Raw genomic sequence first — 25031 nt, 5'->3', positions numbered from 1 at the left:
TTTTTTATTTTTTCCCAAAAGTCTTACTTTTGACGCGCTACGTATAAAACGCTGCCGGCTCCACGCGTCTCTTTTCTCCTTCCTCTCCATTCACCAATCACCAGCACAAAAATATCTTTTTAGCCATCGCCGATCGAGATTATTTTAGTAAATTTAACCTCCGGTTCGCCTTTTCCGTTCTCTTCGGTTCTTCCGGTTTGGTAAGAGTCCTTTCTCTCTTTCATTTTCTGCCCTTATATTGGCTACCGTTCCCCTTTCATGATTTCTTATTGTACTAGAACCCTAACTTTGCAGAAATCTCGATCTATTGTTAAATTCTCCTAACCCTGGGCTTAAACGTTGAAATTTCTTCTATCGTTTGGTTAGCAGAATGTTTTGGCTTTGTACATAAATTTCAAGATTCGTTTTGTAGTTTTTTTTTTTAGTTCTTTGCGGATCATCTTGATTGTCATTGGATGGTCATTGACAATCTAAAAATGTCTAGTTTATTATGATTCGTGTATAGTTTTTTCTTTTGAACTTCCTTCAAATCCAAATCAACAGTTGTTCTCAATAAAAAAAAATCGAAAAACGAAATAAATTGTAAAAAAAATGTCGTCTGGTGGTGTTGCCCTCAGTCCACTTCAAAATGTTCCTCTACTGCCTTCAGAGTTGGTCGATGCCGTATCACCCCCCTCCTCCAATGACTATATCTTAATACAGCTCTCTGTTGGTGGGTCTATGATGCCAATGCGTCTTTCAGGGTCTGATTCCATTGAATCTGTGAAGCTACGGATTCAGTCCTGTAGAGGGTTTGTTGTCAAGAACCAAAAACTTGTTTGTGGAGGCCGCGAGCTATCGCGGAGCAATTCCCTTATCCGTGACTATGGTGTCACTGATGGGAATGTTCTGCATTTGGTTCTTAGGCTTTCTGATCTTCAGGTTATAAAGGTAAAGACTGCACACGGGAAAGAATATACATTTTGTGTGGAGCGAGGGAGAGATGTTGGGTATGTGAAACAACAGGTTGCAAAGAAGGAGAGGCAGTTTGATGACCTTGACGAGCATGAGGTTGTTTGTGATGGTGAGGCACTCGAGGATCGGTGGCTTATAGATGATATCTGTAAATATAATAATAATGATGATGCTGTGATTCATTTTTTGGTGAGGAAATCAGCAAAAGTTCGGACAAAGGCTGTGGAGAAGAATTTGGAGTTGTCTATTGTGGCACCGCGATTGAATGATGAGGAGATTGCTAGGAAAGAATACGCTGTTGCTAGAAGACAATACGATGCTGGTGAAGAGAATGATGAGAGAAATCATGCTGTTAATATGCAGATTGTACGAAGAAAGCCTCCTGATAGAGATTTTCTATTGGAGCCAATTATTGTTAATCCCAAAATTGAATTGCCCTCTGTGCTTTGTGATATGGTAAATGCTACCTTTGATGGATTAGAGAATGGGAATAATCCAATCAGATCTATGGAGGGAACGGGTGGGGCTTATTTCATGCAGGATTCTTCTGGACAGAAGTTTGTTTCTGTTTTTAAGCCAATTGATGAGGAACCTATGGCTGTGAACAACCCTCGAGGACTACCTTTGTCACCTGATGGTGAAGGGTTAAAGAAGGGTACCAGGGTGGGAGAAGGAGCTTTAAGGGAAGTTGCAGCTTATATTTTGGATCATCCAAAGAGGGGACGCAGATCCTTGTTCGGTGATGAGAGTGGTTTTGCGGGGGTTCCACCTACGGTTATGATCAAGTGCTTCCATAAGTGGTTTAACCATCCAGACGATGTAGCAGTCAAAATTGGGTCCTTGCAGATGTTTATTGAGAATGATGGAAGTTGTGAAGATATGGGTCCAGGGGCTTTCCCTGTTGAGGAAGTTCATAAAATATCGGTTCTGGATATAAGAATGGCAAATGCGGATAGGCATGCTGGGAATATTTTGCTGGGTAAAAATGCGGAAGATGGACAGACTATGCTGATTCCAATAGATCATGGATACTGCTTGCCTGAAAGTGTAAGCATTGCTTACTCTAGTTTTTAGCTACTTCATGCGCATCATCATCTCTTTTTTGGGTTAATTTTATCTTTATTATTTTTAACGTGATTTGCTTTGTTTATTTAGCATGTTGCCGAGCATGTAATTTGGATTCTCCATTGCTACTATTATTATTATTATTACTACTACAATATGTTGCTCAATTTGTGGAAGTAATCATGTGTTCTTACTTCTCACAGTTCGAGGATTGCACATTTGATTGGCTCTACTGGCCTCAAGCTCATCAACCTTTTGACGCTAGTACTGTTGAGTACATAAAATCACTGGACGCAGAAGAGGATATTGCTCTTCTGAAGTTTCATGGATGGGACATGCCGGTTGAAAGTGCGCGGACACTTCGCATCTCCACCATGCTTCTGAAGAAGGGGGTGGAGAGGGGTTTCACCCCCTTTGCTATTGGAAGCATAATGTGCAGAGAGACCTTGAAGAAGGCATCTGTTATTGAGGAGATTGTCCAAGAAGCAGAGGATTCTGTACTTCCTGGCACAAGCGAAGTTGCGTTCCTTGAGACAGTATCACACATCATGGACCGTCGCCTTGATGAGATGCTGGAGTCTCTGCGTTGACGGATTTCTAAATTTGGTAGATAACATTGGTATATATGTGTATATGTACATATGTTATCGTACATATACATTTATGGCGGGATTTTCAATTACATCGTAGTTTCTTTCCCCTGTTTTCAAATTCTTTCGACTTCAAGACTATTTGATAGAATTTCATTTGTTTCTGATTGATCTGAAGATGAGAATCTGATTCTTTTATCTTGAATGTACTACACTTCAATGTTGAAAGTAACTTGTAGTTTCCATCAGCAGCATCTACGTGATGAATGTTTAGCATCTTTTGTTGTCTCGTTCAATGAGAGAACGAACATGTTTCTTGTTTAGGTTCCCAACTCGCATTTTATTTAAAATAAAATAAGTACTTCATGCTTGTTTGGGAGGAAGTTGTGGTTTGAGAGTTTTGGGATGTGTCCTACCAATTACACACTGTATGTTTCTTAGTTTATTTACTATTTTTGAAAAGAAAGAAGAAACCATAATATTAACCAGACACAAAACGTGGGCAAGTCGCACCACAAATGTCATACAAAAGAAAAGAAGAAAGACCAAAGGGGAGGAGAATCAAAATAATGAACACCTATACTCTGCTGGCTACCAAAACGCGCCATCCAATCCGCACATCTGTTGCACTCCCTATAAATATGACAGAAGGACACCTGCCAATCGCCATGTAACAAACTCCTTAGTTTATTTACGATACTTTTAAGTATAAATCATCTCAAACAAGATGAGAATGATTCGTCTACCTTTTACGTATATCACAGGTCAAACAAGAGCGAAGTCAGAAGGTTTTCACATTGTTGTAAATTGAATTAACTCATCTTTCAGTTCTAAAAACACAGACCATCTGTTATCATATGTACAACACTGAAATAGTAAACTATTAACAAATACAGAGGTCAACTGCTCGGACCAGAGTTCAGACTTTGCAAGGATGGTTATTCGAGATCAATGTGTCTGAAATTAGTGATGCACGCAGCCACAATTCGTCTCACATTACAATTCATTTTCACCTTGAGAACCAAAGCTATAATGCTCCTTGTTAGAATTGGTACTGCGCTAGCCATAGTTCAAATCATCCTTCTCAGCGCAGCAAAATTTTGAATGTCAAAAATTGCCAACAGTGCATGATTGGAAGGGCCTACAAATTGAGTTGGCAGCATATTGAATTTGATAGGTGATGGTATGACAGGTAAAAGAGATCGGCATTGGACAGGACGTGCTCCTCCTGCTCCCGTGCTTCCTTCCTGGAAGCAACACAAAGAACCCAGATAGAGACCCTGTAAAATGCATTGCACAGCCATCGACTTTATATGGCCCAGCTGTTTTATCATCTTCATTTCTTGCCAGGCTTCTTCAGCTTCCTCTTTGACCTTTTTCTGAAACAAACGGATAGAAAATATATAAATGGTCTTATTTCGCAAATAAAACAAAGCATATTTTTATTGTCCATCCACATTACCACCGCCTTATTCCTCTCGCATCTTAATCGGCTTATAGTTTATATCAGGCATGCAACTCAAGCCAAAAATGAATACCTCTTAGTCTTTGAACTAGCAGTTTGGCCATTGACACCAAAGACACCTTTCATCAGCGCACTTATATCAACAGAACGCTCCTGCATGAGCTTATCATGGTACATCTTGCTCCCAATCTCAGCAATTTGTTCCTCCACCTCTTCCAGGGTTTGATCTACATTTAGCTGTAGCTCCTTTTTCCTGATAACAGTAACACCAAAACCATTTGCTTTGGCTTCCCGAAAGGCATCCTAGGAAGATCAACAGTTAGAAACATTGGAATTAGGAAACAATGAAATTGTAATTATGCTGCCTATCACCTCTAAACATGAAAATCAAAAAAGAAAGACCTAGAATTCAGCAGCTAAATTATTTCAACCAACAGATCACAATTGCTAAAAAAGTGCAAGCTGTAGATTCAGAGAAATATTTCTATTCCATTTGAAAGCGATGAGAATATAAATACTAGCTAGTAGCAGTGGATCGGCTTCCATGAAAGAGTCTTGTCCAACATTTTCACTCACCAAATAGAAAAATATGAATATTATTCCAGCCTCCCAAAGGTGCTCAGGAAAATATTTCTGAAAGTAACACATTGATACATGCAGATTCTTTCAAATATATGAATGCTAGAATGGTTAATCCAGTTTGGTTAAATAATTTCTGAGTTGTAAATACACTAATAATATGCTTCTCATTTATGAGTCAGAAGAATGGCATGCAAATATGGCATAAAAATTCCCTATAACTCAAAGGATCTGCTGAATAATTCTAAGTTATAATTAGAAAGAAAAAAGGAATTTCCACCTTTGGAGGCCTTGGAACAACAAAAGCATGGCCATTTCCAAGCATGTCCATGTGAGCTTGAATAATACAGCAGAGGTTTTTGCAATCCCCAGCATCCTCAAAAGCAATCACATGACATGGTTTGGGTTCCAGTTCAAGATCTGCAGCCATCTCCAAAGAATAAAATCCTATTTTCTGCTCCCCATTCTGGGTAGTGTATAATTCGATGCACTGAAAATAGCAACAAAATTTATCAATTTTATTATGCAGATATTCAAATGCCAATATCCCAACTGAACATGTGGCATTAGCCCAAAAGAGTCGAATACTACTCTTATCATCTGACCAAAAGAATATGTATTTTCAAGAAAATACAGATAATGTTAGAAAAAAGTAATTGACATCCCTAGGATTTTACTTGGGAAAAAATTCAAAAGATTTGATGGTAAATTGGAAAGTTTAGTTAACCATAAGAAAGAAAGCCAAATGCATGTTTTACATACCAGTACATGTGGAAGATCCAACCACCACAAGTAATCTTCTTCCTTCTCTTCTGCATACTCGCGGTACTTGCTCACTACAGCTTGTGGGCCGAACAATTCCATTTCTCTTTTTATCTTGTTGATTTTCTTTTCCACGAACTTCTTATTTCTCTCAGGAAGTTTCTTCATTAGATCAGCTGCCTCCTGTATTTCTTCTTCAGTGATCCATCTATCTAAATCTTTTCCTATATCCTTCATGGTAGATTTCATATCTGGGTCTGTCTCTGAATTATAAGATTCCAGAAACCCACGAGACCATTTCTTTGTGTGTTGCCAATACTCCTTGCCTGTTTTTGTGCCAGCTCTAATAGAACCATCACTACCTTCTATGATTGTCTTGGGAACATTAGGATCCTTATTTCGTAAATTCTTCTCTGAAGCATTGTCTGATGAGGATGTAGCAGCATTGTCATTGACTGAGGATTCTGTTGATTTCTGAGTCAGGTTTTGTTCATCCTTCTTCCCAAGGGATGAATTACTAGCATTTCCATCAAAAATTGCATTCCGTTGTTCAAGAAATTGGTTAAGGAACTCAGGATTCTTTTCTAATGAGGGCCCTTTCCATCGTGGTATAAACTTTTCTGGTGGATCATACAAACTGATGCCATCTACAGGATGAGCAGGATACTATATTAGCATATGAAAATGCTTTTGTTAATGTGTAAATTTACACAAGTATTCCTAAGGTGATGGGAATTTTCAATTTTTAGAATAAAACAGGAGAGAAAGAGCACTGGATTCAGTAGCAGAGCATAGTCATGCCACTGTAAAACTAATTTTTTGAGAACAAAGGATAGTATAATAATAAATAAATGATATGGTTCACAAGCAATCAATTACCTGCCCCATAATCAAGATTTTCAATATTCGAATGCAGATACTCATGCACCCGAGACAATTTTTCATTCTCTTTCTCAACTTTCTTCTCAAGACCTTTGAGAAATTTAGTTTTATCTTCAGCATCCATTAGATGAAATGGATCCCTCCCTGCCAACTCATTATCTCGGACTTGAAAAACTATTTCTCTAAGATCATCATCTTTCATCCACTCCAGTTCACCATCATCACCATAGTCAAGCCGTGTTACATCAGCACCTATATGTTGATTTACTGTTTCTCTTGCAATCTTGTAATTATCCTTAAATCCATCTCCAATCTTCTTGATAATGGGTTCAACTTCATGAAAATTTTTCTCCATCCAGTTTTCTGTCTCTACAGGCTGTCTTCTCCCTGTGCTGCTACTGCTGTTACCATTTAAGAGCGTTTCAGAATTTTGATAATCATGAACTTTATATACTTCATCAGAATCCTCAGAATCATCTTTCTTGGTTGAAACTAATTCATTAACCTTTGGAATCAAATCCTCCTCAAAATTTGATGTAGGTAAAGGATCTGACATTCTGCCCAAATTGACAGGTTCCGTTTCTTCATCTTGGGTTGTTTTACTTCCAGACACTTTATCACTAAGCGGACTTAAAGATGTGGTACTTCCTTCAACTGCATTTAGTTGGGGTCCCTGGGAATATTGGTTACCTTTCTTAGCAAGGAATTCCCTCGCTTCTCTGACTGATCTTATAATCCTTGGTTTCATTGTAACAGACCTGTCCTCAGGCATACACAGTTCACCATTGGGATTACCAGTCCCTGAGGAACTTATAACTTCTCTTTTTGTCGTTCCTTTTGTTATTGTCTGCCTGTCTTTTGAATCCTCAGCACATGAAGTGCTAGAAGATTTGATGACCTTATTTTGTTCAGAAGACACCTCTTTTAGATGTTTAGTATGATCACCTCTTGATCTGTCTAAAGACATCTGCACTCTAGTTTCAACCACATTCCCAGTTTGGCCAGACTTTCCATTTTGAATGTTGTTTGGGATGCTTATGACCTCCTCAAGACGCTCATCAAGCATTTGCATCCCACTGGATGATTCGTCATTCACAGGCTGTGTTTCTTCTTTATCCTTATCAATCATTGTTTGTTCACCATTCTCCACCTCTCGAGCTTCCCTTGCCATTGCTCTAATATTTTGAATTTTTTCATCCAAATCCATAGTTTGGGAACTAGGAGAATTCATCAACAGCAATTTATCCTTTGAAGCCTTTGCCTCAAGTATATTTCTCACTAATTCTTGTTTATCCAGTTTAGGTTTTTCCATTGACATTATTGGTAATTCAACAGGTTCTTGAACAACTTCGACTCTTCCTTCCTCCAGCATTTCTTTCTCTCTTCTAGACTTTATCTTTCTCCTCATCATTTCTTTGTCCAATTCTGTTAACTTTTCCTCCTTATTTCCCAAAGTGAATAACTTCTTCAGTGCCCAAATAGCAACAAAACCACAGAATATCAATTTCCCTAATCCCGAGAGCACTGGGACAAACTCTGGCTGAAGAACAACATCACGAATTGTGTTTACAAAAGCAGACTCATTCGAAACAAGAAATTTTGCTACTGAACTATTCCTAGCAATAACATTTCCTCCTCTCTCCATTTCTCTAGCCAAATCCTTTGCATACACAACTTTCGAATTCACTTCAGTTAAATCCCCAAATCGCTTCTTAACTTGACTTCTCTTTAATATTTCATCCTCATCAACTAAAACCCGCTTGACGTTCCCTTTTAAATCATGAAAGACAGTAAAAATAGGACCAGAACCAACGCCCCAATATGCAGTATCTTTATTATATTGATCAACCCACTCCTCTAGCTTAGTCGACAACACCGATTCGCCCATTTTTTCCGATTTTGTTTTCCATGTTTTTGCACTTTCTGGCTCAACAGAACCAACCCCATAACCAAAATCACTCTCTTTTAAATCGTCATTATCCAAATTCTCTGTAGTATTATTAAGATTATCAAAATGAAGATTCGGGTTTTGAAAATCAGAGCTTGGATTTAGAGAAGTGAGATTCTTTTGGCGCACCTGTGCATCATCAATGAGCTTTTTCCTTAGAGAGTTCCTGCGATTCGTTTGTCGTCCAAAATGAGCCGAAACACGAACATTTCTGGTGGCAGAGTAGGATAAATGGAACGGCACGGAGGGGCTATTGTGAAATTTATAGCTATGAATATGGAATCCGGATAGATTTTTGCTGTTGCAAGCTTTAATGGGGAATTTGCGAGTGAAGATGCAAAAGCGTGGAACAATTAGTGGTCTGTTTGAAACTGAAGGATTGAGAAGCTCCATTATCATTTACTGAAGATGAGGAAAAATCAAGACTTGGTATAGCGAGGAGAGTTTTATGGATTTTGAAGCCATTGGCTATTGCTAAAACCCTCCGACAAAAATGTTCTATTGGCATGCAAAAAGCAAAAACACATCAAAACGACATTAAGAAAACTGATGCCGTCGTGTCAGTGCGTCAAAAAAGATACCGTATTACGTTCTTACCATTTTTGATCGCATTTACAGATGCAATTAAATTCTAACTTTTTTGTTCGGGATAAAATGTACTTCTCTATCATGTAAAAAGCTAGTAAATTTTAAAATTTAACACATTAACCTAATAAAAAAAATGAATAAATATATATATATATATATATATATATATATATATAAGGCTTCAAGGCCCGATGGTGCCATTTTCAATCTGGCTACTTATAGCAATAACTTCAATATGTACCCAAAATGGAGAATTAGGACAGAAGCATTGAAGCACACCATAACTGACTCAGCTATCAAAACAACAAATTCACAACGTAGCCAGAACAACTTCTTTGAGTAGTTTATTGACAATTCATACAGTTTAGGCTCCAGTATACACAAAAGGATTCTCAAGATATTTGAATATACTAACGTTACAAAAGATGAGGCACATGTGGCAGAACACCCTAACTGCAGAGATTGGGAATGCATGCCCCACCTTCTGGGTTTTGTTGTTCTTTCCATATGCGCCCTGTCACTCGAAGCTTCAACTCTTTCCTATCCCCTCCAGAGAAGAAAAGCGCCATGTTCCTCTGTATAATCAAGCCATCATGGCTATCCCTAACCTTCCGATGGCTATCTCTAATGCTTCTTGGGGTGCCTTCCCAAACGAGTTTCCGCCCATTTCCCCCAACCTCAAGACTGTAGCTGTAATTCCGGGCTTCTGTCTCATCACCCATGAAACGAAGGAATGCCATATAAACAGGAGCCATCCCTAGCTGGAAAGCTTCAAAATGCAGACAGAAGTACTGGCCGAAACAGTGGAAAACCTACACAATATGATCAGAAAAGATATTTAAGTGCTTGCTATAAAATTGCACCAGTAAGAGTGAGATTCAAACATTGGTGATTACAGAACATAGGAAAATAGATGCTCTATAATAGCTACTTTTTGAATCACAGAAAAGTAACACTTTTCAGAAATTCGTTTTTTCAGTTCACTGATAACTTTAGAGTCCACTTGGAACAATCTCCAGACAGCATACAAATACAATATATAAGTATTGTACTGTTGTTGACCACGAGTATCATCCATATCTTAAATTACTTTATTACGTAATTTGCTAAGTTAAATGACTGGTTTTGCCAAAAATGCATTGACTACAAAAAGTGCCGAGATGTTATATTGTCTTTCTTTCCTTTCAACCGCTTCTTTCTGGCTGGCAAGCCATCTGGAACGCTTTGACTACACAACTAATCCCTAGGTTACATAGTCTCCCAATTCAAAACAAGCCCTGCAGGATTAATCTAGAGGGCATTCAGAGTAAAAGTCTTGGAATTGGACCCACGCAGGTTTAGACTTCATGAGGCTGATGAAACAACATGACAAACCATTCACCCAAATCATTGGACTTCATGTTTACATCTTAGAGTAAGTTGAACAGAAATTACAATGCGGCACTCCCGTCTAGGCAATTCTATGAAGCATGTTATGGTCATTTAGGGGCCTTCAAAAATGACTTTTATGTACCTTACTATCAAAAAGTTGATTTTTTTTTTCTTATAATTTTTAAATAATACAAAACAAATACTTACAGTTAACATCCATGTTGCATTTTCTACTTCACGGGGATTAGACTTTACATAACGATGGTTGAAAGTGCATCCAGAGTGCATATCTACTTTGTGATCATCCCTCAGATGAGCAACAAGGAATGGAATATCGCCAACAACAGCACATTCAGATCCAGCATAAGGACAGCTATATGGCCTGAAGTTGCAGAGGGCCTCATGTTTGAGTTTACTGTAGTACGGAAAAATCTCTGGACATCCAAGTGACATGTATTTGCAAGGCAGTTCGAGTGATTCGGCTACCTTCTCCAATGCCAGACATCTAATATCACCAAGCTCTTGTCTACAAGTGGGACACCGGTTGTGCACCCTTGTTTTACAAGTCGAACAAAGTGTATGTCCATTGTGGCACTGCAGGAAAAAAATTAGCTAATCAGATCAGCAAAAATCTTCTAGGCTAGAACGTTAAATCTGACAGAAAGCATAGATAGATATAAAAGTGAGCGAAAGAGATGAAAGCTGCTACTCCCATTCAATGATGTTTGTAAGTAAAAACAGCTTAGGTGAAAATATTGGGAATCTAAGCCATCTGTGTCATCCAAAATATACAGAAGCCACCAGATATGTAAATTACTCCTTTAGTTCATCATATTTCATGTCTTAACTCAAAACCCAATTTGGTCTGCATAGATAGATATAAAAGTGAGCGAAAGAGATGAAAGCTGCTACTCCCATTCAATGATGTTTGTAAGTAAAAACAGCTTAGGTGAAAATATTGGGAATCTAAGCCATCTGTGTCATCCAAAATATACAGAAGCCACCAGATATGTAAATTACTCCTTTAGTTCATCATATTTCATGTCTTAACTCAAAACCCAATTTGGTCTGCCGATTTTCAATATTTCAATAAAAAACTGCATGCTCTCAGTCATATATATAGCTAAAAGTTCAAACAATTGTTTGATGAGATGAGACCATCTCCAATTAGTTCTTATAGAGTTCCGCAGAGTGAAAACTCATCCTACTATATTGCACAACCCTTTCCCCTTTGTCGCCTCAATAGTACACACTCGCAAAACCTTACATTGCCGAATTTTCACGCTTAGAAATCTTAGGGTTCACATCAATGAATCCAAGTGCTTGATGTAACATATGGCTCCTGGGACTCTTGCCATAGGAAGTTATGAAGAATCCACAGAAGAAAGACAGCAACGAGTCTCAGCCAACTTTTAACTGGGAAAAGGAGGACAAAATATGATCAAGTAGGGATGCCGCTTACTCATCAAACTTGGGAATGTCAACTAGAGAGCTCCATGCAATCTACTTCTTAATTCGCTACTAGAAGGCTGTTCGTTGTTGTAAGCCAAGGTTCCACCTAGCCACGGATATTACTAAGTTGCTACCAATTTCCTATGACAGACTATAAAGCATCTATAAAATTGCACAAAAGGAAAGAAAAGAAACCCATATATCGAATATGTTTGCACCAAAATTCCTCTGTTCTAGCTCTTACCCCTATAAGGTGCCATACCGACGCACCATAATTCAAAATTCAAAAATCTTCGATAGAATAAAGCCCCCTTATATTCACACAACTGCAGTTCGACCTAAATCAACCAATTGAGTAGCAAGCATATACCTGAATAGGCAATTAAACTAAAACTAACTACAAAAAAAAAAAATTTTTTTTTTTTTTAAGAATCGTGAATCTATCCTCCACAATAAAGAAACAAACTCAACCAGATCGAGGAACATAAAGAATCTACCTTTCAGATCTCAACAAAGGACAAACCTGATGAATTGGAGGATACATGGAATTTGTGCAAACAGGGCATTCGAGCAGCTCATGGACACTGATAGATTGGATTGCTGAAGAAACAGTATTACTGTTGTTGTTGTTGTTGTTGTTGATGATATTGATGTTAATGTTGTTGCTTTGAGGCTTAGGAACTGAAGGGAATTGATGGTGGTGGTGATGGATCTCATCCTCGTCTGTCAAATCTGACGACGGCACGGTCTCAATGCAATCTAATTCCATTCTCAAAACTGCCCAAAATGAGATAAAGAAAAGTTTCCAAATTCAAAAACCTACTCTCTGATTGTATTCACAATTCTACATAAGTCAAGGAGATTTTGCAAAAGAAAAGGCGTTTTTCTTTGATGGGTATTGTTCTTTTATGTATAATGAGCAATAATGGCGGAATAGGAGAAAAAATTAGGCCAAAAGAGAGAGAGAGAGAGAGCGAGTGATTGAATCTGTATATAACAAGAACAAGAATTGGTTATTTGCTTTATCAAAAACAGATGCCTTTCTTAATCGGTGAGGGAGAGAGAAAAATCATGATTGAAATTGCAAGAGCCGGCCGATCAACATCGAACGACTCTCAGGCGAGAGAGAAAAAAGAGAGAGACGGAGAAGAGAAGGCTTCATTGGATTGGAAGATTAGCTTGAACATAAATATTCAATTTAAAAAATCCAAAACCTTGATAATAGTTGTTTAATCTTTTGATAAAAGTTCAGTAATTGTTACGTTTAGTTTTAAGTTAAGAATTACTTATAATTACTAATCACCAGTGAGAGTGACAGAGTGTATAATAATATATTTTTACTGTATTAGTTTCTCCCCTAATTTGTTAATTAAACAAATAAGATTATCGTTTTTTTTTTTTCTAAAAAAAACATTTATAGTTGTAATAATTATTTATTATTTTTAATAAATTATGCAAAAATTACAATAATTTCGTCATTAATAGCTTTTGATGCCGATTCATGGAACAAAGACTTCTGACGTGGTAATTTAGATTAAATTGAGTATAAGATCACAAAAACAAATAAGAATGGATAAAACAATTAATTAATGATGATATTTCAAATATTATTTATTTAGACTTTTAATATATGCTCTTTCTTTTTTTTTTTTTTTTTTTTGCTCCACTTTACATTTCATTATTTGGTATGTTAAAAACAAAATTTATGGATTTGAATAATATTTTTGAAGTAAATTTAAATTGTTTAAATTTCATTTGCAATGAAAAACTATATAATTAAAAAAAATCCTATCTATGAGTGCTATTTCTTTTTTCTTAAAAAAATAATAGAATTAAGACTATAATAAATTCTATTAATCCTATGAATTATGATTTACTCTTTCTTAATTAAACATGAGAATATATAAATCCTCGATATATTTAAATTTAATTAATCAAATTTCACCAATCCATAAGATAAAACGAAGGAAAGAATAAGAATATAATGAAAAAATAAACGTCCCACTAAAATTGGGGCTTGGCTGTGAAGTCACATTCCATATAAAGGGGTAAATTGATCAAAGATGAGCTAAGCCTCGTTGATTTTGAACTTGTAGTTGACTTCACTTCTTAACGAGTAATTATTGATCGGAACATCAAATTAATTTACTCATTTAGCGTAGAAGATTAATAATAAAATAATTCAAATTTTATTTTTTAGTAGATTTAACTTTTTATTTATTATTCTGCAAAAAAAAATGTCACCTACCTTTTCTATTTGCAAATATAAATGATTTAAAGTTATTGTAAATGTTGATTAATTTAATTAATTAGCATAATCAGTTAAAAGATATAACTCAATACAAATTAATCTTGAATCGATTTCAATTAAAACTTTTACAATTTGGTTTCAATTTGAACCGGAATTAGAAGATATGGGGCGAAAAAAAAAATGCAACGTCAACTGATAAAAGCAATTTCGTCAGGACGCAATCTTTTATTTATTTGTATGATTAAAAAAAGAATAGCCTGCTTAGCTGGCAACAAACTCATTGTTTTTTTTTTTTTTGTTTGACAAAATAATTTAATAAAATATTAAAAAATGCTTTTCATAATTTATGTTCTATAGATGTTCGTTATTTTTATTTACAACATATAATAAATAAATAAATAAATAAATACGGACATTTTAATGAGTGCTGACCATTCTCAGCTCTGACTGGTGCGCTTCATCATTAGGCTATATGCCCGACTACCTGTACATCAGTATAAGCCATATGAAAGTTGAAGTGGACTAATTCTGCAACTATAATTGCAATTCAGCGAGTACAACACAAGCATTAGGTGCAAAACTTGCAGCAGTAACTTCCATGTGTATACATATATCCAAATTGAAGAATTACAATATGAAGCACACCATTAAATTTGATGCAGCTTGTAAAATGGTTAAGTCACACCACAGCCAAAATAACTTCATTGGATAGACAATTTATAAAGCCCAGGCCTCCAGTGTGTATATATATATATATATATATACGGATTATCAAGTTATCGAATATGCTAATATTACAAAAGATGCAGCACACGAGAGGGGAGAGAGAGAGGGAGCGCGCATGAATGTGTGTGTGTGTGTGTGTGTGTTAACCACCCTAACTGCAGAGATTGGGTATGCATGCCCCACCTTCTGGGTTTTGCTGTTCTTTCCATATGCGCCCTGTCACTCGAAGCTTCAATTCTTTCCTATCACCTCCGGAGAAGAAAAGTGCCATGTTTCTCTGTATGATCAGGCCATCATGACTATCTCTAACCTTCCTATGGCTATCTCTAATGCTCCTTGGGGTGCCTTCCCAAACGAGTTTCCGCCCATTCCCCCCAACCTCGAGGCTGTAGCTGTAACTCCGGGCTTCTGTCTCATCACCCATGAAACGAAGGAATGCCATATAAACAGGAGCCATCCCTAGCTGGAAAGCTTCAAAATGCAGACAGAAGTACTGGCCAAAACAGTGGAAAACCTACACAATATGATCAGAAAAGATAGTTAGGTACTTGCTATGAAACTGCACCTGTATGAATGAGATTCAGAGACTGGTGGTTCCCAGGAAAATCAACGCAGACTAACCAACTAACCCTTAGGCACAAGAGTTTCGCTATCCTAAACAAACCAGGCAACTACAGAATAAATTCTGGCAGGAATGCAACAAAAGGAGGCAGCTACAGAATAAATTCTGGCAGGAATGCAACAAAAGGTTTGTGATGGGTTCAAACTCAGGTTTATGATCATGTACTGCTAAGGCAAAAAAGAAATTACAATCTGCAAGTATGAGCATAAAGAGCCCAGCTTTTATTTACGGTCTATTTGTCACATAATGTTAAGAAGTTTTAAATTTGCACTTTATAAAAGGTACAGAAGGATCCTTTAGTTGACAAAGAATGGATATATCATGTTCGATGACATGCCATTACCCTGATCTAGCCAACCATTAAGAAGTAGGTCATGATCATTCAGGGCCATTAAAGTTTATTATTATGCTCTTTCCTATAAAGGCTAATCAATCAAGAACCTTTCTTTTCTTACAAGTAACCAAGTAAGAAAAAACAAATACTTACAGTCAACATCCATGTTGCATTTTCTACTTCACGGGGATTGGACTTGACATAACGATGGTTGAAAGTGCATCCAGAATGCATGTCTACTTTGTGATCATCCCTAAGATGAGCAACAAGGAATGGGATATCCCCAACAACAGCACACTCAGACCCAGCATAAGGGCAGTTGTAGGGCCTGAAATTACATAGGGCCTCATGTTTGAGTTTACTGTAGTATGGAAAAATCTCTGGACATCCAAGTGATATATATTTGCAAGGCAGCTCAAGTGACTCAGCTACTTTCTCCAGTGCCAGACATCTAATATCACCAAGCTCTTGTCTACAAGTGGGACACCGGTTGTGCACCCTTGTCTTACATGTTGAACAAAGTGTATGCCCATTATGGCACTGCAGAGAAACAATTTGCTACATAATTCAGCAAATAGATAGCAAAATAGTTATAACAGAAGGAAAAGGACAATGAAAGCTCATCTATAAGCAAACTTGGCACTGTGCGTGTGAAAATAATGAGCAAGCAAAACCCATAGAAGCCATCGGATGAGCCCAACTCTTTTATGTTGTCAAATTCATGGAAGTTGTCAACTCAACATTTCCTTCCACATTTACATCAATTGTCCTGAGTAAAATCCTATCTGAACATGTATAGAAGGTCAAACTTCAGGATTTTGCAGAATGAAAACTTATTCTACTGTAATGCACAAATACAAACAATCACGTGTGACACGCTTCTGTCATCTCGCACTGCCAAATTCTCTCACTCATAGCCTTAGGATCCACATCCATGATTCTAAGTGCCTGAATCCTGATGAAAACAGATGGGTTCTAGTACTCTTCCTAATTGCTATCAAGAATCAATCATGAATCTCTAAATGGATGAAAACCACGAATGCTGACCAGTTTTTCATTTATCGGGATGGTTGTTTTGAAGGGAAGGTGAGCGAGACAGTGAAGGAAGTATGTCCAACACTTCAAGCAAAGATGTCAGTTGTCACTTGCTAAATTTAACTAGGGACTGGCACTTGTACAGTGATAAGCTGCTGCCAATGGTACTTCTTAGTCCATATCTAGCGGGCTTGTATTGATTTTCATCATTGTCACACAAGTTCTGCCTATGTAAGATATGATTAAGTTGGTATACCAATTCCCTATGACTGAAAAGTGAAAACCGAAAAATGAAAACTACAAAGCATCTGGCACGCTGAGCAAAGGGAAGACAAAGAAGTCAGAACCACACATATTGAATATCTTTGCAACGGAAACGCGTCAATCTTATCCATATAAGTCAAAATATGAGACCGTACTGATACAGCAAAATCATCAAATACTGAAACAAACGCCCCTTCGTTTCATCCTACCTCGGATTTGAACCATAGCAACCAATTGATAACAAAAGGAATAACTATAAGAAAACGGCAAACTTGCATCTATCCAAAACAAAGGAGTTGTGGATAAATTCAGCAGCCAGAAATCCACAGAATAGATATATACATAAAAATAACAGATCGGGAAACATTAGGAACCCAACAAGCAAATTGCAACCAAAAAAAAAAAAAAAAACAAACCTGATGAATTGGAGGGTACATAGAATTGGTACAAACAGGGCATTCAAGCAGCTCATGGACACTGATGGAATGAATTGCTGAAGAAACAGTGTTACTGTTGATGATGTTGTTGCTCTGAGGCTTTGGGACTGAAGGGAATTGATGGAGATGCTGATGGATCTCATCCTCGTCTATCAAATCTGCGGATGGCACAGTTTCAATACTATCCAATTCCATTCATAAAACTGCCCAAGAAGATAGAGGGGTAAATTTGCAAATTCAAGGCTTATTTCTAATGGGTATTCAAAATTCTGTGCTATTCATTATTGAGAAACAGAGCAGAGTAAAGACACAGCGTGTTTCTTTGATGGGCTTGGTTATTTTACATGTAATTAAGAAATACGCTCAGAATTTTGTAACAATGAAGGGAAAAAAAAGCAGCAGCGCAGAGAGAGAGAGAGAGAGAATGAGCGATTGAATTTGTATGTACAATAAGATTTCCTTTATCCTTAAAAAAAAGGCCCTTTCTTAATCTGTGAGAGATATTGCAAGAGTCAACTGATCAATGTGTAACAGTGTAAGGGTTTCTACTTTCTGGGGAGAGAGAGAGATGAGAGAAGGCCTTGATAGGAGATTAGATTAGGTGGAATAATTAAAGGATAAATGTTGTTATTGTGATTTAAGTTAAATAATGAGAATTATTCGTTAACTTTCCTGTTGGTGGTTAGCTGTTACCACCTCTTATTCTATTACAATATACGTAGAAAAATGCATAGCCTGGACCAGGACAGGACCCATTATTAGGCTGTATTATACCCATTACTGGTTATCCTCCGTATCATTACTAACATATTTGAGCATATCTAAATTTATGCAGACGCCTTAAATAATCTTGATAAGTGGGTTCAACTAAATAACTGCACTCTAACGTGAATTTTTACTTATGGATTTAGAAGTTCAAAATTTAAAATCCTATCTTGAAAACAATCTTGTAAATTTAAAAATGCAAACAATCCAACGATTGATTGCACACCCAAAATTTTCAAATATTTGACAGCCAAAAATAAATTTATTCAGTGTTTAAATTCAAAAAATGTTAAGAATATGTTGAAGTATTTGGGTGACTCAAACCAAGGACATTATAATTGACCGAGCAATGGTGGAAAACTGGGAAGGCAAAAATAAGTTAATGTAGGAGGAGCAATGGCCAACTAGTTGTAACATAGGATTTTTGTTTGTTCTAGGTTGGGGATGTATGCCTTGTGATGTATAATTAATAATAAGGATACATTAAAGCACCAATATTATCATTCCTTGGTGCCAAGATATATATATATATATATATATATATATATATATAAAGTGTAGTTTGTGGAACGTGTTGTGGAGTGGAGTGATCGTGCAGTTTCTGCTATTGTATGGATGGAAATGGGACTTTTTGTCTATGGGTATGATGATAATGGCATAAAAGATAGCTTAGTTTCAACGTTACTTGAAGTAGAAAGATCTATTATTAGTGCAAAAGGATTCTAATATGCTACTTTTACCACTTCCTTGTTTGGCTTAAGAAGGGATCTTACCTACTCCACTAACGATTTTTGATTCATCAAGTACCCATTTTGCAAGATGCATTCAAGAAAACTGACATGTCTCCGCCAAAATTCGTAAAACAAAGAAAATGGAGATTTGAAAAATGATCATTGTGGGAAAAAAAAAAAAAAAAAAAAAAAACAGAAAATAATGTATCACTAGCTGGCATATAAAAATTACATAAATAGTATGAAGGATTATATTTTTTTTATTTGTTAGTGAAAGAGTAACCTGCATTTCACGTGGTCACTTGCATTTCGGTTCCAACTTTTCTTCAAATCAAGTCATTTGGCCAAAAACGACTGTGCATTCTCAAGTAAAACGACATTCGTTGAATGGAATTATTATTACATATGTGCAACGGGAATGTCCAGTCCGGCGTCCAGCGGAAGTGACCTGTCATGCAGAAATCGCAAATACTTTAGTTCATTTAACAAAATCAAGCGTTTTTAGAGGATAATTTAAGATTCACCAGTTAACCGCAACCGACAAGTACCAAAACCGTCGTCGAAGCAGAAACCGTGTGCTCTCCAATGGCTAAAGGCCAAAATTAGCGGTACTGGTTGCTGATTAGCGGAAGAGCTATTGGGCTTGTGGCCTTTACGGTTGAAGGCTCAGAATCGAATTGATGGATGTATTTCTATACTTTGTAGGGCTTAAAAAGCCCAAATATCTAAAACTGAAGCCTGAAACATTGGAGGTTTTATTTCGGTGACCAAATTGATGATGGATCCCAATACGCACGTGTTAAGCTTTAAAGAGAAATAATAAATGGATATATTATTTTATTATAGCATTTTCAGATTTTCTCTCATTTTCTTTGGTCTGACTTTTTACAAGCATCCTAGGGAACCCTGTCCGTCTGTCTGTACATCGTTGTCAGGATATTTTGGAGGAAAAAATGTATGTGTATTGATTAAGCTTTTTCAAATGTGCCCTTGAACGAGCTTTTCTAATTCAATCATTCAGGACAGTTTTATCAAAATATACACGATTGCGTGTAAATGTGTATATGTGATGCTTTGGAGGTGCATCAATAGTACACTGGAGTCCTTAATCAGAACCGAACTGAACAGCTCCAACTTTGCACCAAAGCTGCCATTTTCTGATTGGAAAAGTCGAAAAGTAAGTTGAGGAACGCACCCGCAAATAAAATAATTTAAGCAGTTCCATGATTGCACGTCTGTAAAGGACATTAGCAAAACCTTTATTAGTAGTTTTCTTTTTAAAACATATGAACAGTTTTCACCAACTTAACCCCACAAAGAATGGAGTAAATCAAGGACATTACTCCGTCAACAGTATTGGCTCGATTTATAATTTCCCCATACCAACAATATGTTACACAGTGCAGAGTTGGTAAATTCTATACCAGCATTCTTTGACCTGCCGCCTCCCATATCGCATCGCATGTGCGCATCTAATCATTGAATTTCGAATGGTGGTTGCATGTGCTATATGGGCATTCTGTTTTCACACTATGGTAGTAGCTCACGATACAAATAGAGACAGGATCCAAAGCTCTACACTTTGGTATATTTATACGTATGAGGACACAACGATCCATACCCTTCGAATTTGACATACCTCACCGCCTGCGGAGTCTAACCCGGTGTCAAGTTTATCATTCGAATAGATCTACTACGGGGTACTTTGGATTTACATTCACCGAAAGGTCTCGGGAAAAACTGCATCACCACCACCACCACCGCCATTACCAACTAGTGAAGTGAGGTGAGGTTCAGGGCCCACAAAATACGGAGACATTCACACTTGATAGGGCCTGCTAGCTACCAATTATACCAACCAAATTAATAGGCCCTGCAATTAATGCGTTCGTCCAACAATAACATCAAAATACCATTAAATTTAAGCAGGCTGCTAGGCAACCTTCCAGAACGAAATTGACAAGATGCCAACAGTTTACTCGTTAGAACCCATTTGGGCCTTTATATCAGTAATTGAAATTGTGGATTTTTGGATCTCAAGTAACATGAATTCAAGCTAAATTTGAGCTTATATTCGACGATTTTACCCTCGTTTTCAGTTACAATTTTTGATAAGTTAATAATACAACTTACAAACAACAACTGAATATCATCTCCAATCCTACACTTTCTTTGTTTTTTTTTTTTTTCTTCTCGCTTCAGATTCAATTCTAGGAAAGATAAATTTCGTGGACCCACAACCATAAAAAGAAAAATAATGACATTCCAAGAAAAAAAAAAAAAAAAAAAAGGGAAAGAGCTTTCTCCCTTACCATCCCCTGAACTCGCACTGATTACTGGCAACCGCGCGGAGCAAACCCGACCCGTGAACCCGCCAAGTCGTAGACGACCCTGAACCCCTGTTGTTGGATATTACCTATTATTGACAACCCGCTCATTGTACCCGCAAATGCAAAGCAAAAGCTACCATCACTATCCACAGGGATCAGATAATTCGACGCCGGCAATGACACATCAGCACCGCGGAAGTGCAGCGCCACAGTTGGAACTTTCACTTCAGTCTTCCCTGACAAATCAAAACACGTGTCGAATAGAGAGAACTCGGGTGCCCTCTTCAAATTAGAAGCTCCGACCCGGAAAGCATTCCGGAGTGCTACGTAAGCGGGTCTCGTCAAACGGGTTACGGACGTTCCCGAATCAATAATCACTCCTCCATTACCAGTCTGATCGAGTTTGAATAAAGATGCAGTGATGCCAGGAACACGCGTCCCTCCCACACTGATCCCAAGGAGTTCAACGTAGTAAAACGTGTCAAGCTTGGGGTTTGATATCAATGGAGTGAACCGGGCGGTTCGCGATATAGCCGAATCACCGAAAACAACTGAGGATGGTTTCGAGGAAGCGGAACGGTCTACCAGACAGTAGGAAAACTTCCGGTTGAACTGGGCACCGGTTTGTGAAGGAAATGATAACCTTCCCCGGCCAAGCCCAAGCAAACCCGCAGCACCAACGAATAAACCTTGATTGTCGTGGCCACAACCGATCGCCACCCTTCTGACTTTGGTCCGGCGAAACGTCAAGGTTTCGGTGGAAAAGTCGCCGTAAGTGAAAGAACCATCGCCGTAGGAAACTTGGTACATACACGTCCTCTTCTGAGTGTTACAACCAGGAGAATCAAGCCTGTTACACAAAGGGGAACCACAGGGGATTCCGGCGAAAGATCTAGACTTACGCGGATCAAAAACCGGGTCAGACTGAGAGTAGCATTTATTACACGGAGCACACTGGATCCAGACGATGTCGCTTCCAGTATCCAACACCATGTAAACATACCTGGGAGGGGTACCAACGCCTATGCGCGTGAAGTACTCGCCGCTACCCTGCGCCAGACCAGATATCACGGAGCTGCTAAATCCAGTTCCGACGCGCCCCCCAGCACCTACAGCGGAGGCAGCAACTGAAGAGAGAGCTTCAACTCGGAAAGCATCACGCTGCAGCCTCTCGCCAAAAAGATCCTGTGGAGTTTTGTTGTTGGATAATGCATCGATGTGGTGTAACTGTAAGGAGAAGGTGGTCGAATCTGCTGTGTCCGTTAGGGTCTCTGCTTCGGAATCGGCGGCCGGCCATGAGAGGGCGGTCTGGCGAGGGAGAGGATTGAGAACGAGGGTTTGGTAGTCGAGCGGGGATGAGAGAGTGGTGGAGAGAGAGAGGAAAATGGTGAAGGAAAAGAAGAGAAAGGCATTTCGTGCTTTTCCTTCCATTGAAAAACAAAGAAACTAAAGTGAGAGTGAGGACACAGAGAGTTGCAGAGGTGAGAGAGTATAAATAATTGAGAGAGTGAGTGAGCAGCGAAGGCGGTTCTTACTTAGTAGGTGTAGTTATCAAATTTTTGTTGGGGAAATAGCATTTATTCTCCTTTTTGAACTTGAAGTTGCACCGTACTTAGTTACGGTTGCCAATCCGCTACATTTTTAGTTGCTACCTCAAGAAAAATCTAATCGATAACAACATTTTTTTTATTTTAGATTATTTATTATTTATAATTTTACTTTCATTTATTGATGAAAATAAATTGCTTACATTGCTAGTTTTTAAAAGGGTATACGTTATCTATATTTATTATTAATATTTTTTAATAATAAATTTAAAATAACTATAAAAGGTTTTTGATCGAATGTAAATATATTAATCTTTAGTTATATTTATCTTTTTATTAATCTTTTATAATGAAATATGATTTTTAAAAATTTTAATATCATATATAAGTATTAATCATGATTTAGTTCAACTATTAGTCATCTAATGTAATGATCTAATTATAGTATTAAGATTTTAATTATGTTTAAATAATACTATTTTAATATTAATTATGAAATAGTAAACTTTAAAAATACTAATTAAATTGATAAACTCAAATATTACTTTTTAATAATGTATTAGTTAGAGATAGGTATTTTCTGACTCTGGAAAAATCTTAAATGGAAATAAAGTTTTTAAATCTTATTTCAAATAATATCTTACATGTATGTCCAATATAAATTTTTTAAAATAAAGATTAAAATTCAGATAAAATTTTAATATATAATCATTCAATTTTGACTCAATAAAAAACATAATTATAGCATCAATTATAGTTAGAAGGTTTAAATATATTTTTTCATTTGATAAAAATAATTATTTTAAAATATTAATTAAATGGATATGAATTTAACTTCAATATAAATGGTAAAAATATTATCTACATCAATCTTGAAGCTGTTATCTGAATATGCTAAAATTGGATTGGATACTTAAGGAATGAGATAAAATTGTCATTTAGTTTTTTTTTTTTTGGTTAAAATATCAGTATCAATTTATGTACGGAGGCTTTAATTAAGGTAGGACTGCTAATATATCTTCGGAAAGCGAAAGGAGAGAATGGGGCGGAGACTGGAGAGGATAGGATGACGAAAATGCCACTTGGATATGAGTGGAAGGACAAATATCCCAAGAGAAGACCCAAGTTTTGTTGCTTGGTTAATTTGATTAAAAATCAAATATTATTACATTTAAAATCTAAAAATATCAATAGATAGATATATTTTTTCATAATTAGACATACATGATGCCATGATTGAGTTGAACGGTTGACAATTGATTGGTAGTGAGTGCCTCAATGAGCGGCGGCAAAGACTTTGAACGCTGGGTCTATTTTTAAGGAGCAGAGCATTTTGTTGGTCGGTGTAATATAAAGGTCGATAATGATATTGCACAAAAATTTTGTTTCCCATCTGGTTTGTTACTTTAGTCCATTAATAAAGCTTTCCCATGTTACCATGTCGCATATAAATCCTGATATTTCAATTTGGTTGTCGTGTTTGGACGTCCTAGGAAACTTCATATTTCAATTCTCTATACCATTCTTTTAATAGGTACACACATGAATATAACTATGGCCTCACCTCTTGCATTAATCAACAATGTAATAGGTGGAAGGTTGCTGTTGTGTTGGGTGGGTATTATCAGTGTTGAATTTCAAATCAAAAACGAATTAAACCAAACCAATCAAAATTAGTATCAAATCATAATTAATGATAAAATTAAGAAAAAGCTTCAAAAGTATTATTAAATCTCAATTTTAAATTAAGATAATATTGAAACCGATTGTAATTAAATCATCTTAAACATCGTTTACAAGCGATTCGATTCTGATTTCATTTTTTTTATAATAGAAATTGGAAAACAACCTATATTCTGCCCAATAGCTATTGCCATTCCCATCTTCTTATTGATTGTGATAATGAGAGTCACCAAAAGAAAAAGGCATTTCTCGTCAATTTTAATGCGTTTGTGAGCCTTGCACTAGGTGGGAGTATTTTTCCCATTCTTATCCTCCTAACGGCCCTTTCACAGAAAGCAAGTGTACTTGTCCATCTTTTTGCAAGTGGACTCTCCAGCACCTGACATGGCAATACTGGGCATGCGTGGCAAATACTAGATATAGGCACGTGAGAGACCTTGGTGCTCTTAATACACTCACGAAGAAAGGACGGTCGCTGATGGATCCTAAATGAATGTTGTGGACCGTAGACATGAGCACTAGTTCATTTTTACTTGCAAACAAATTAAAACGAGATTCTGGTTTGGGAAGTGTTTGGTTGGTTGTAAACGCGGTGCCTAAATTAGTCAAAAAGGAGTGACTCACAAAATTAACCACCGAGGTGCCACGTG

The 25031-nt window shown here is 37.0% G+C and overlaps 5 protein-coding genes across 5 annotated transcripts; 1 reads left to right on the top strand and 4 right to left on the bottom strand.

Annotated features, from left to right (window-relative positions):
* Nucleotides 1-36: 36 nt before the first annotated feature.
* Nucleotides 37-2857, top strand: LOC105642847 (phosphoinositide 4-kinase gamma 4). The gene is made up of 2 exons (XM_012227817.4): nt 37-2001; nt 2223-2857. The coding sequence occupies exons 1-2, from the start codon at nt 592-594 to the stop codon at nt 2607-2609; spliced, it is 1797 nt and encodes a 598-aa protein (XP_012083207.1). The 5' UTR covers nt 37-591; the 3' UTR covers nt 2610-2857.
* Nucleotides 2858-3390: 533 nt separating this feature from the next.
* On the bottom strand, nt 3391-8747 carry LOC105642846 (uncharacterized). The gene is made up of 5 exons (XM_012227816.4): nt 6295-8747; nt 5416-6062; nt 4934-5143; nt 4148-4377; nt 3391-3988 (listed from the first exon to the last, which is right to left on the bottom strand). The coding sequence occupies exons 1-5, from the start codon at nt 8642-8644 to the stop codon at nt 3946-3948; spliced, it is 3480 nt and encodes a 1159-aa protein (XP_012083206.1). The 5' UTR covers nt 8645-8747; the 3' UTR covers nt 3391-3945.
* Nucleotides 8748-9151: 404 nt separating this feature from the next.
* On the bottom strand, nt 9152-12855 carry LOC105642845 (E3 ubiquitin-protein ligase SINAT3). Its single transcript, XM_012227815.3, has 3 exons — nt 12180-12855; nt 10412-10798; nt 9152-9645 (listed from the first exon to the last, which is right to left on the bottom strand). The coding sequence occupies exons 1-3, from the start codon at nt 12423-12425 to the stop codon at nt 9283-9285; spliced, it is 996 nt and encodes a 331-aa protein (XP_012083205.1). The 5' UTR covers nt 12426-12855; the 3' UTR covers nt 9152-9282.
* A 1570-nt stretch (nt 12856-14425) lies between these two features.
* Nucleotides 14426-17952, bottom strand: LOC105642844 (E3 ubiquitin-protein ligase SINAT5). The gene is made up of 3 exons (XM_012227814.4): nt 17305-17952; nt 15743-16129; nt 14426-15147 (listed from the first exon to the last, which is right to left on the bottom strand). The coding sequence occupies exons 1-3, from the start codon at nt 17518-17520 to the stop codon at nt 14785-14787; spliced, it is 966 nt and encodes a 321-aa protein (XP_012083204.1). The 5' UTR covers nt 17521-17952; the 3' UTR covers nt 14426-14784.
* Nucleotides 17953-20871: 2919 nt separating this feature from the next.
* Nucleotides 20872-22702, bottom strand: LOC105642843 (Eukaryotic aspartyl protease family protein). Its single transcript, XM_020682819.3, has one exon. The coding sequence runs from the start codon at nt 22580-22582 to the stop codon at nt 21155-21157; it is 1428 nt and encodes a 475-aa protein (XP_020538478.1). The 5' UTR covers nt 22583-22702; the 3' UTR covers nt 20872-21154.
* Between the last annotated feature and the right edge of the window lie 2329 nt (nt 22703-25031).

The sequence above is a fragment of the Jatropha curcas genome, chromosome 5 (assembly GCF_041381405.1).
Source record: "Jatropha curcas cultivar XTBG-Jc1 chromosome 5, XTBG_Jcur_1.0, whole genome shotgun sequence".
Taxonomy (NCBI): Eukaryota; Viridiplantae; Streptophyta; class Magnoliopsida; order Malpighiales; family Euphorbiaceae; genus Jatropha; species Jatropha curcas.
The sequence above is the reverse complement of the archived record's forward strand: the minus strand, read 5'-3'. Positions and strand labels throughout refer to the sequence as shown.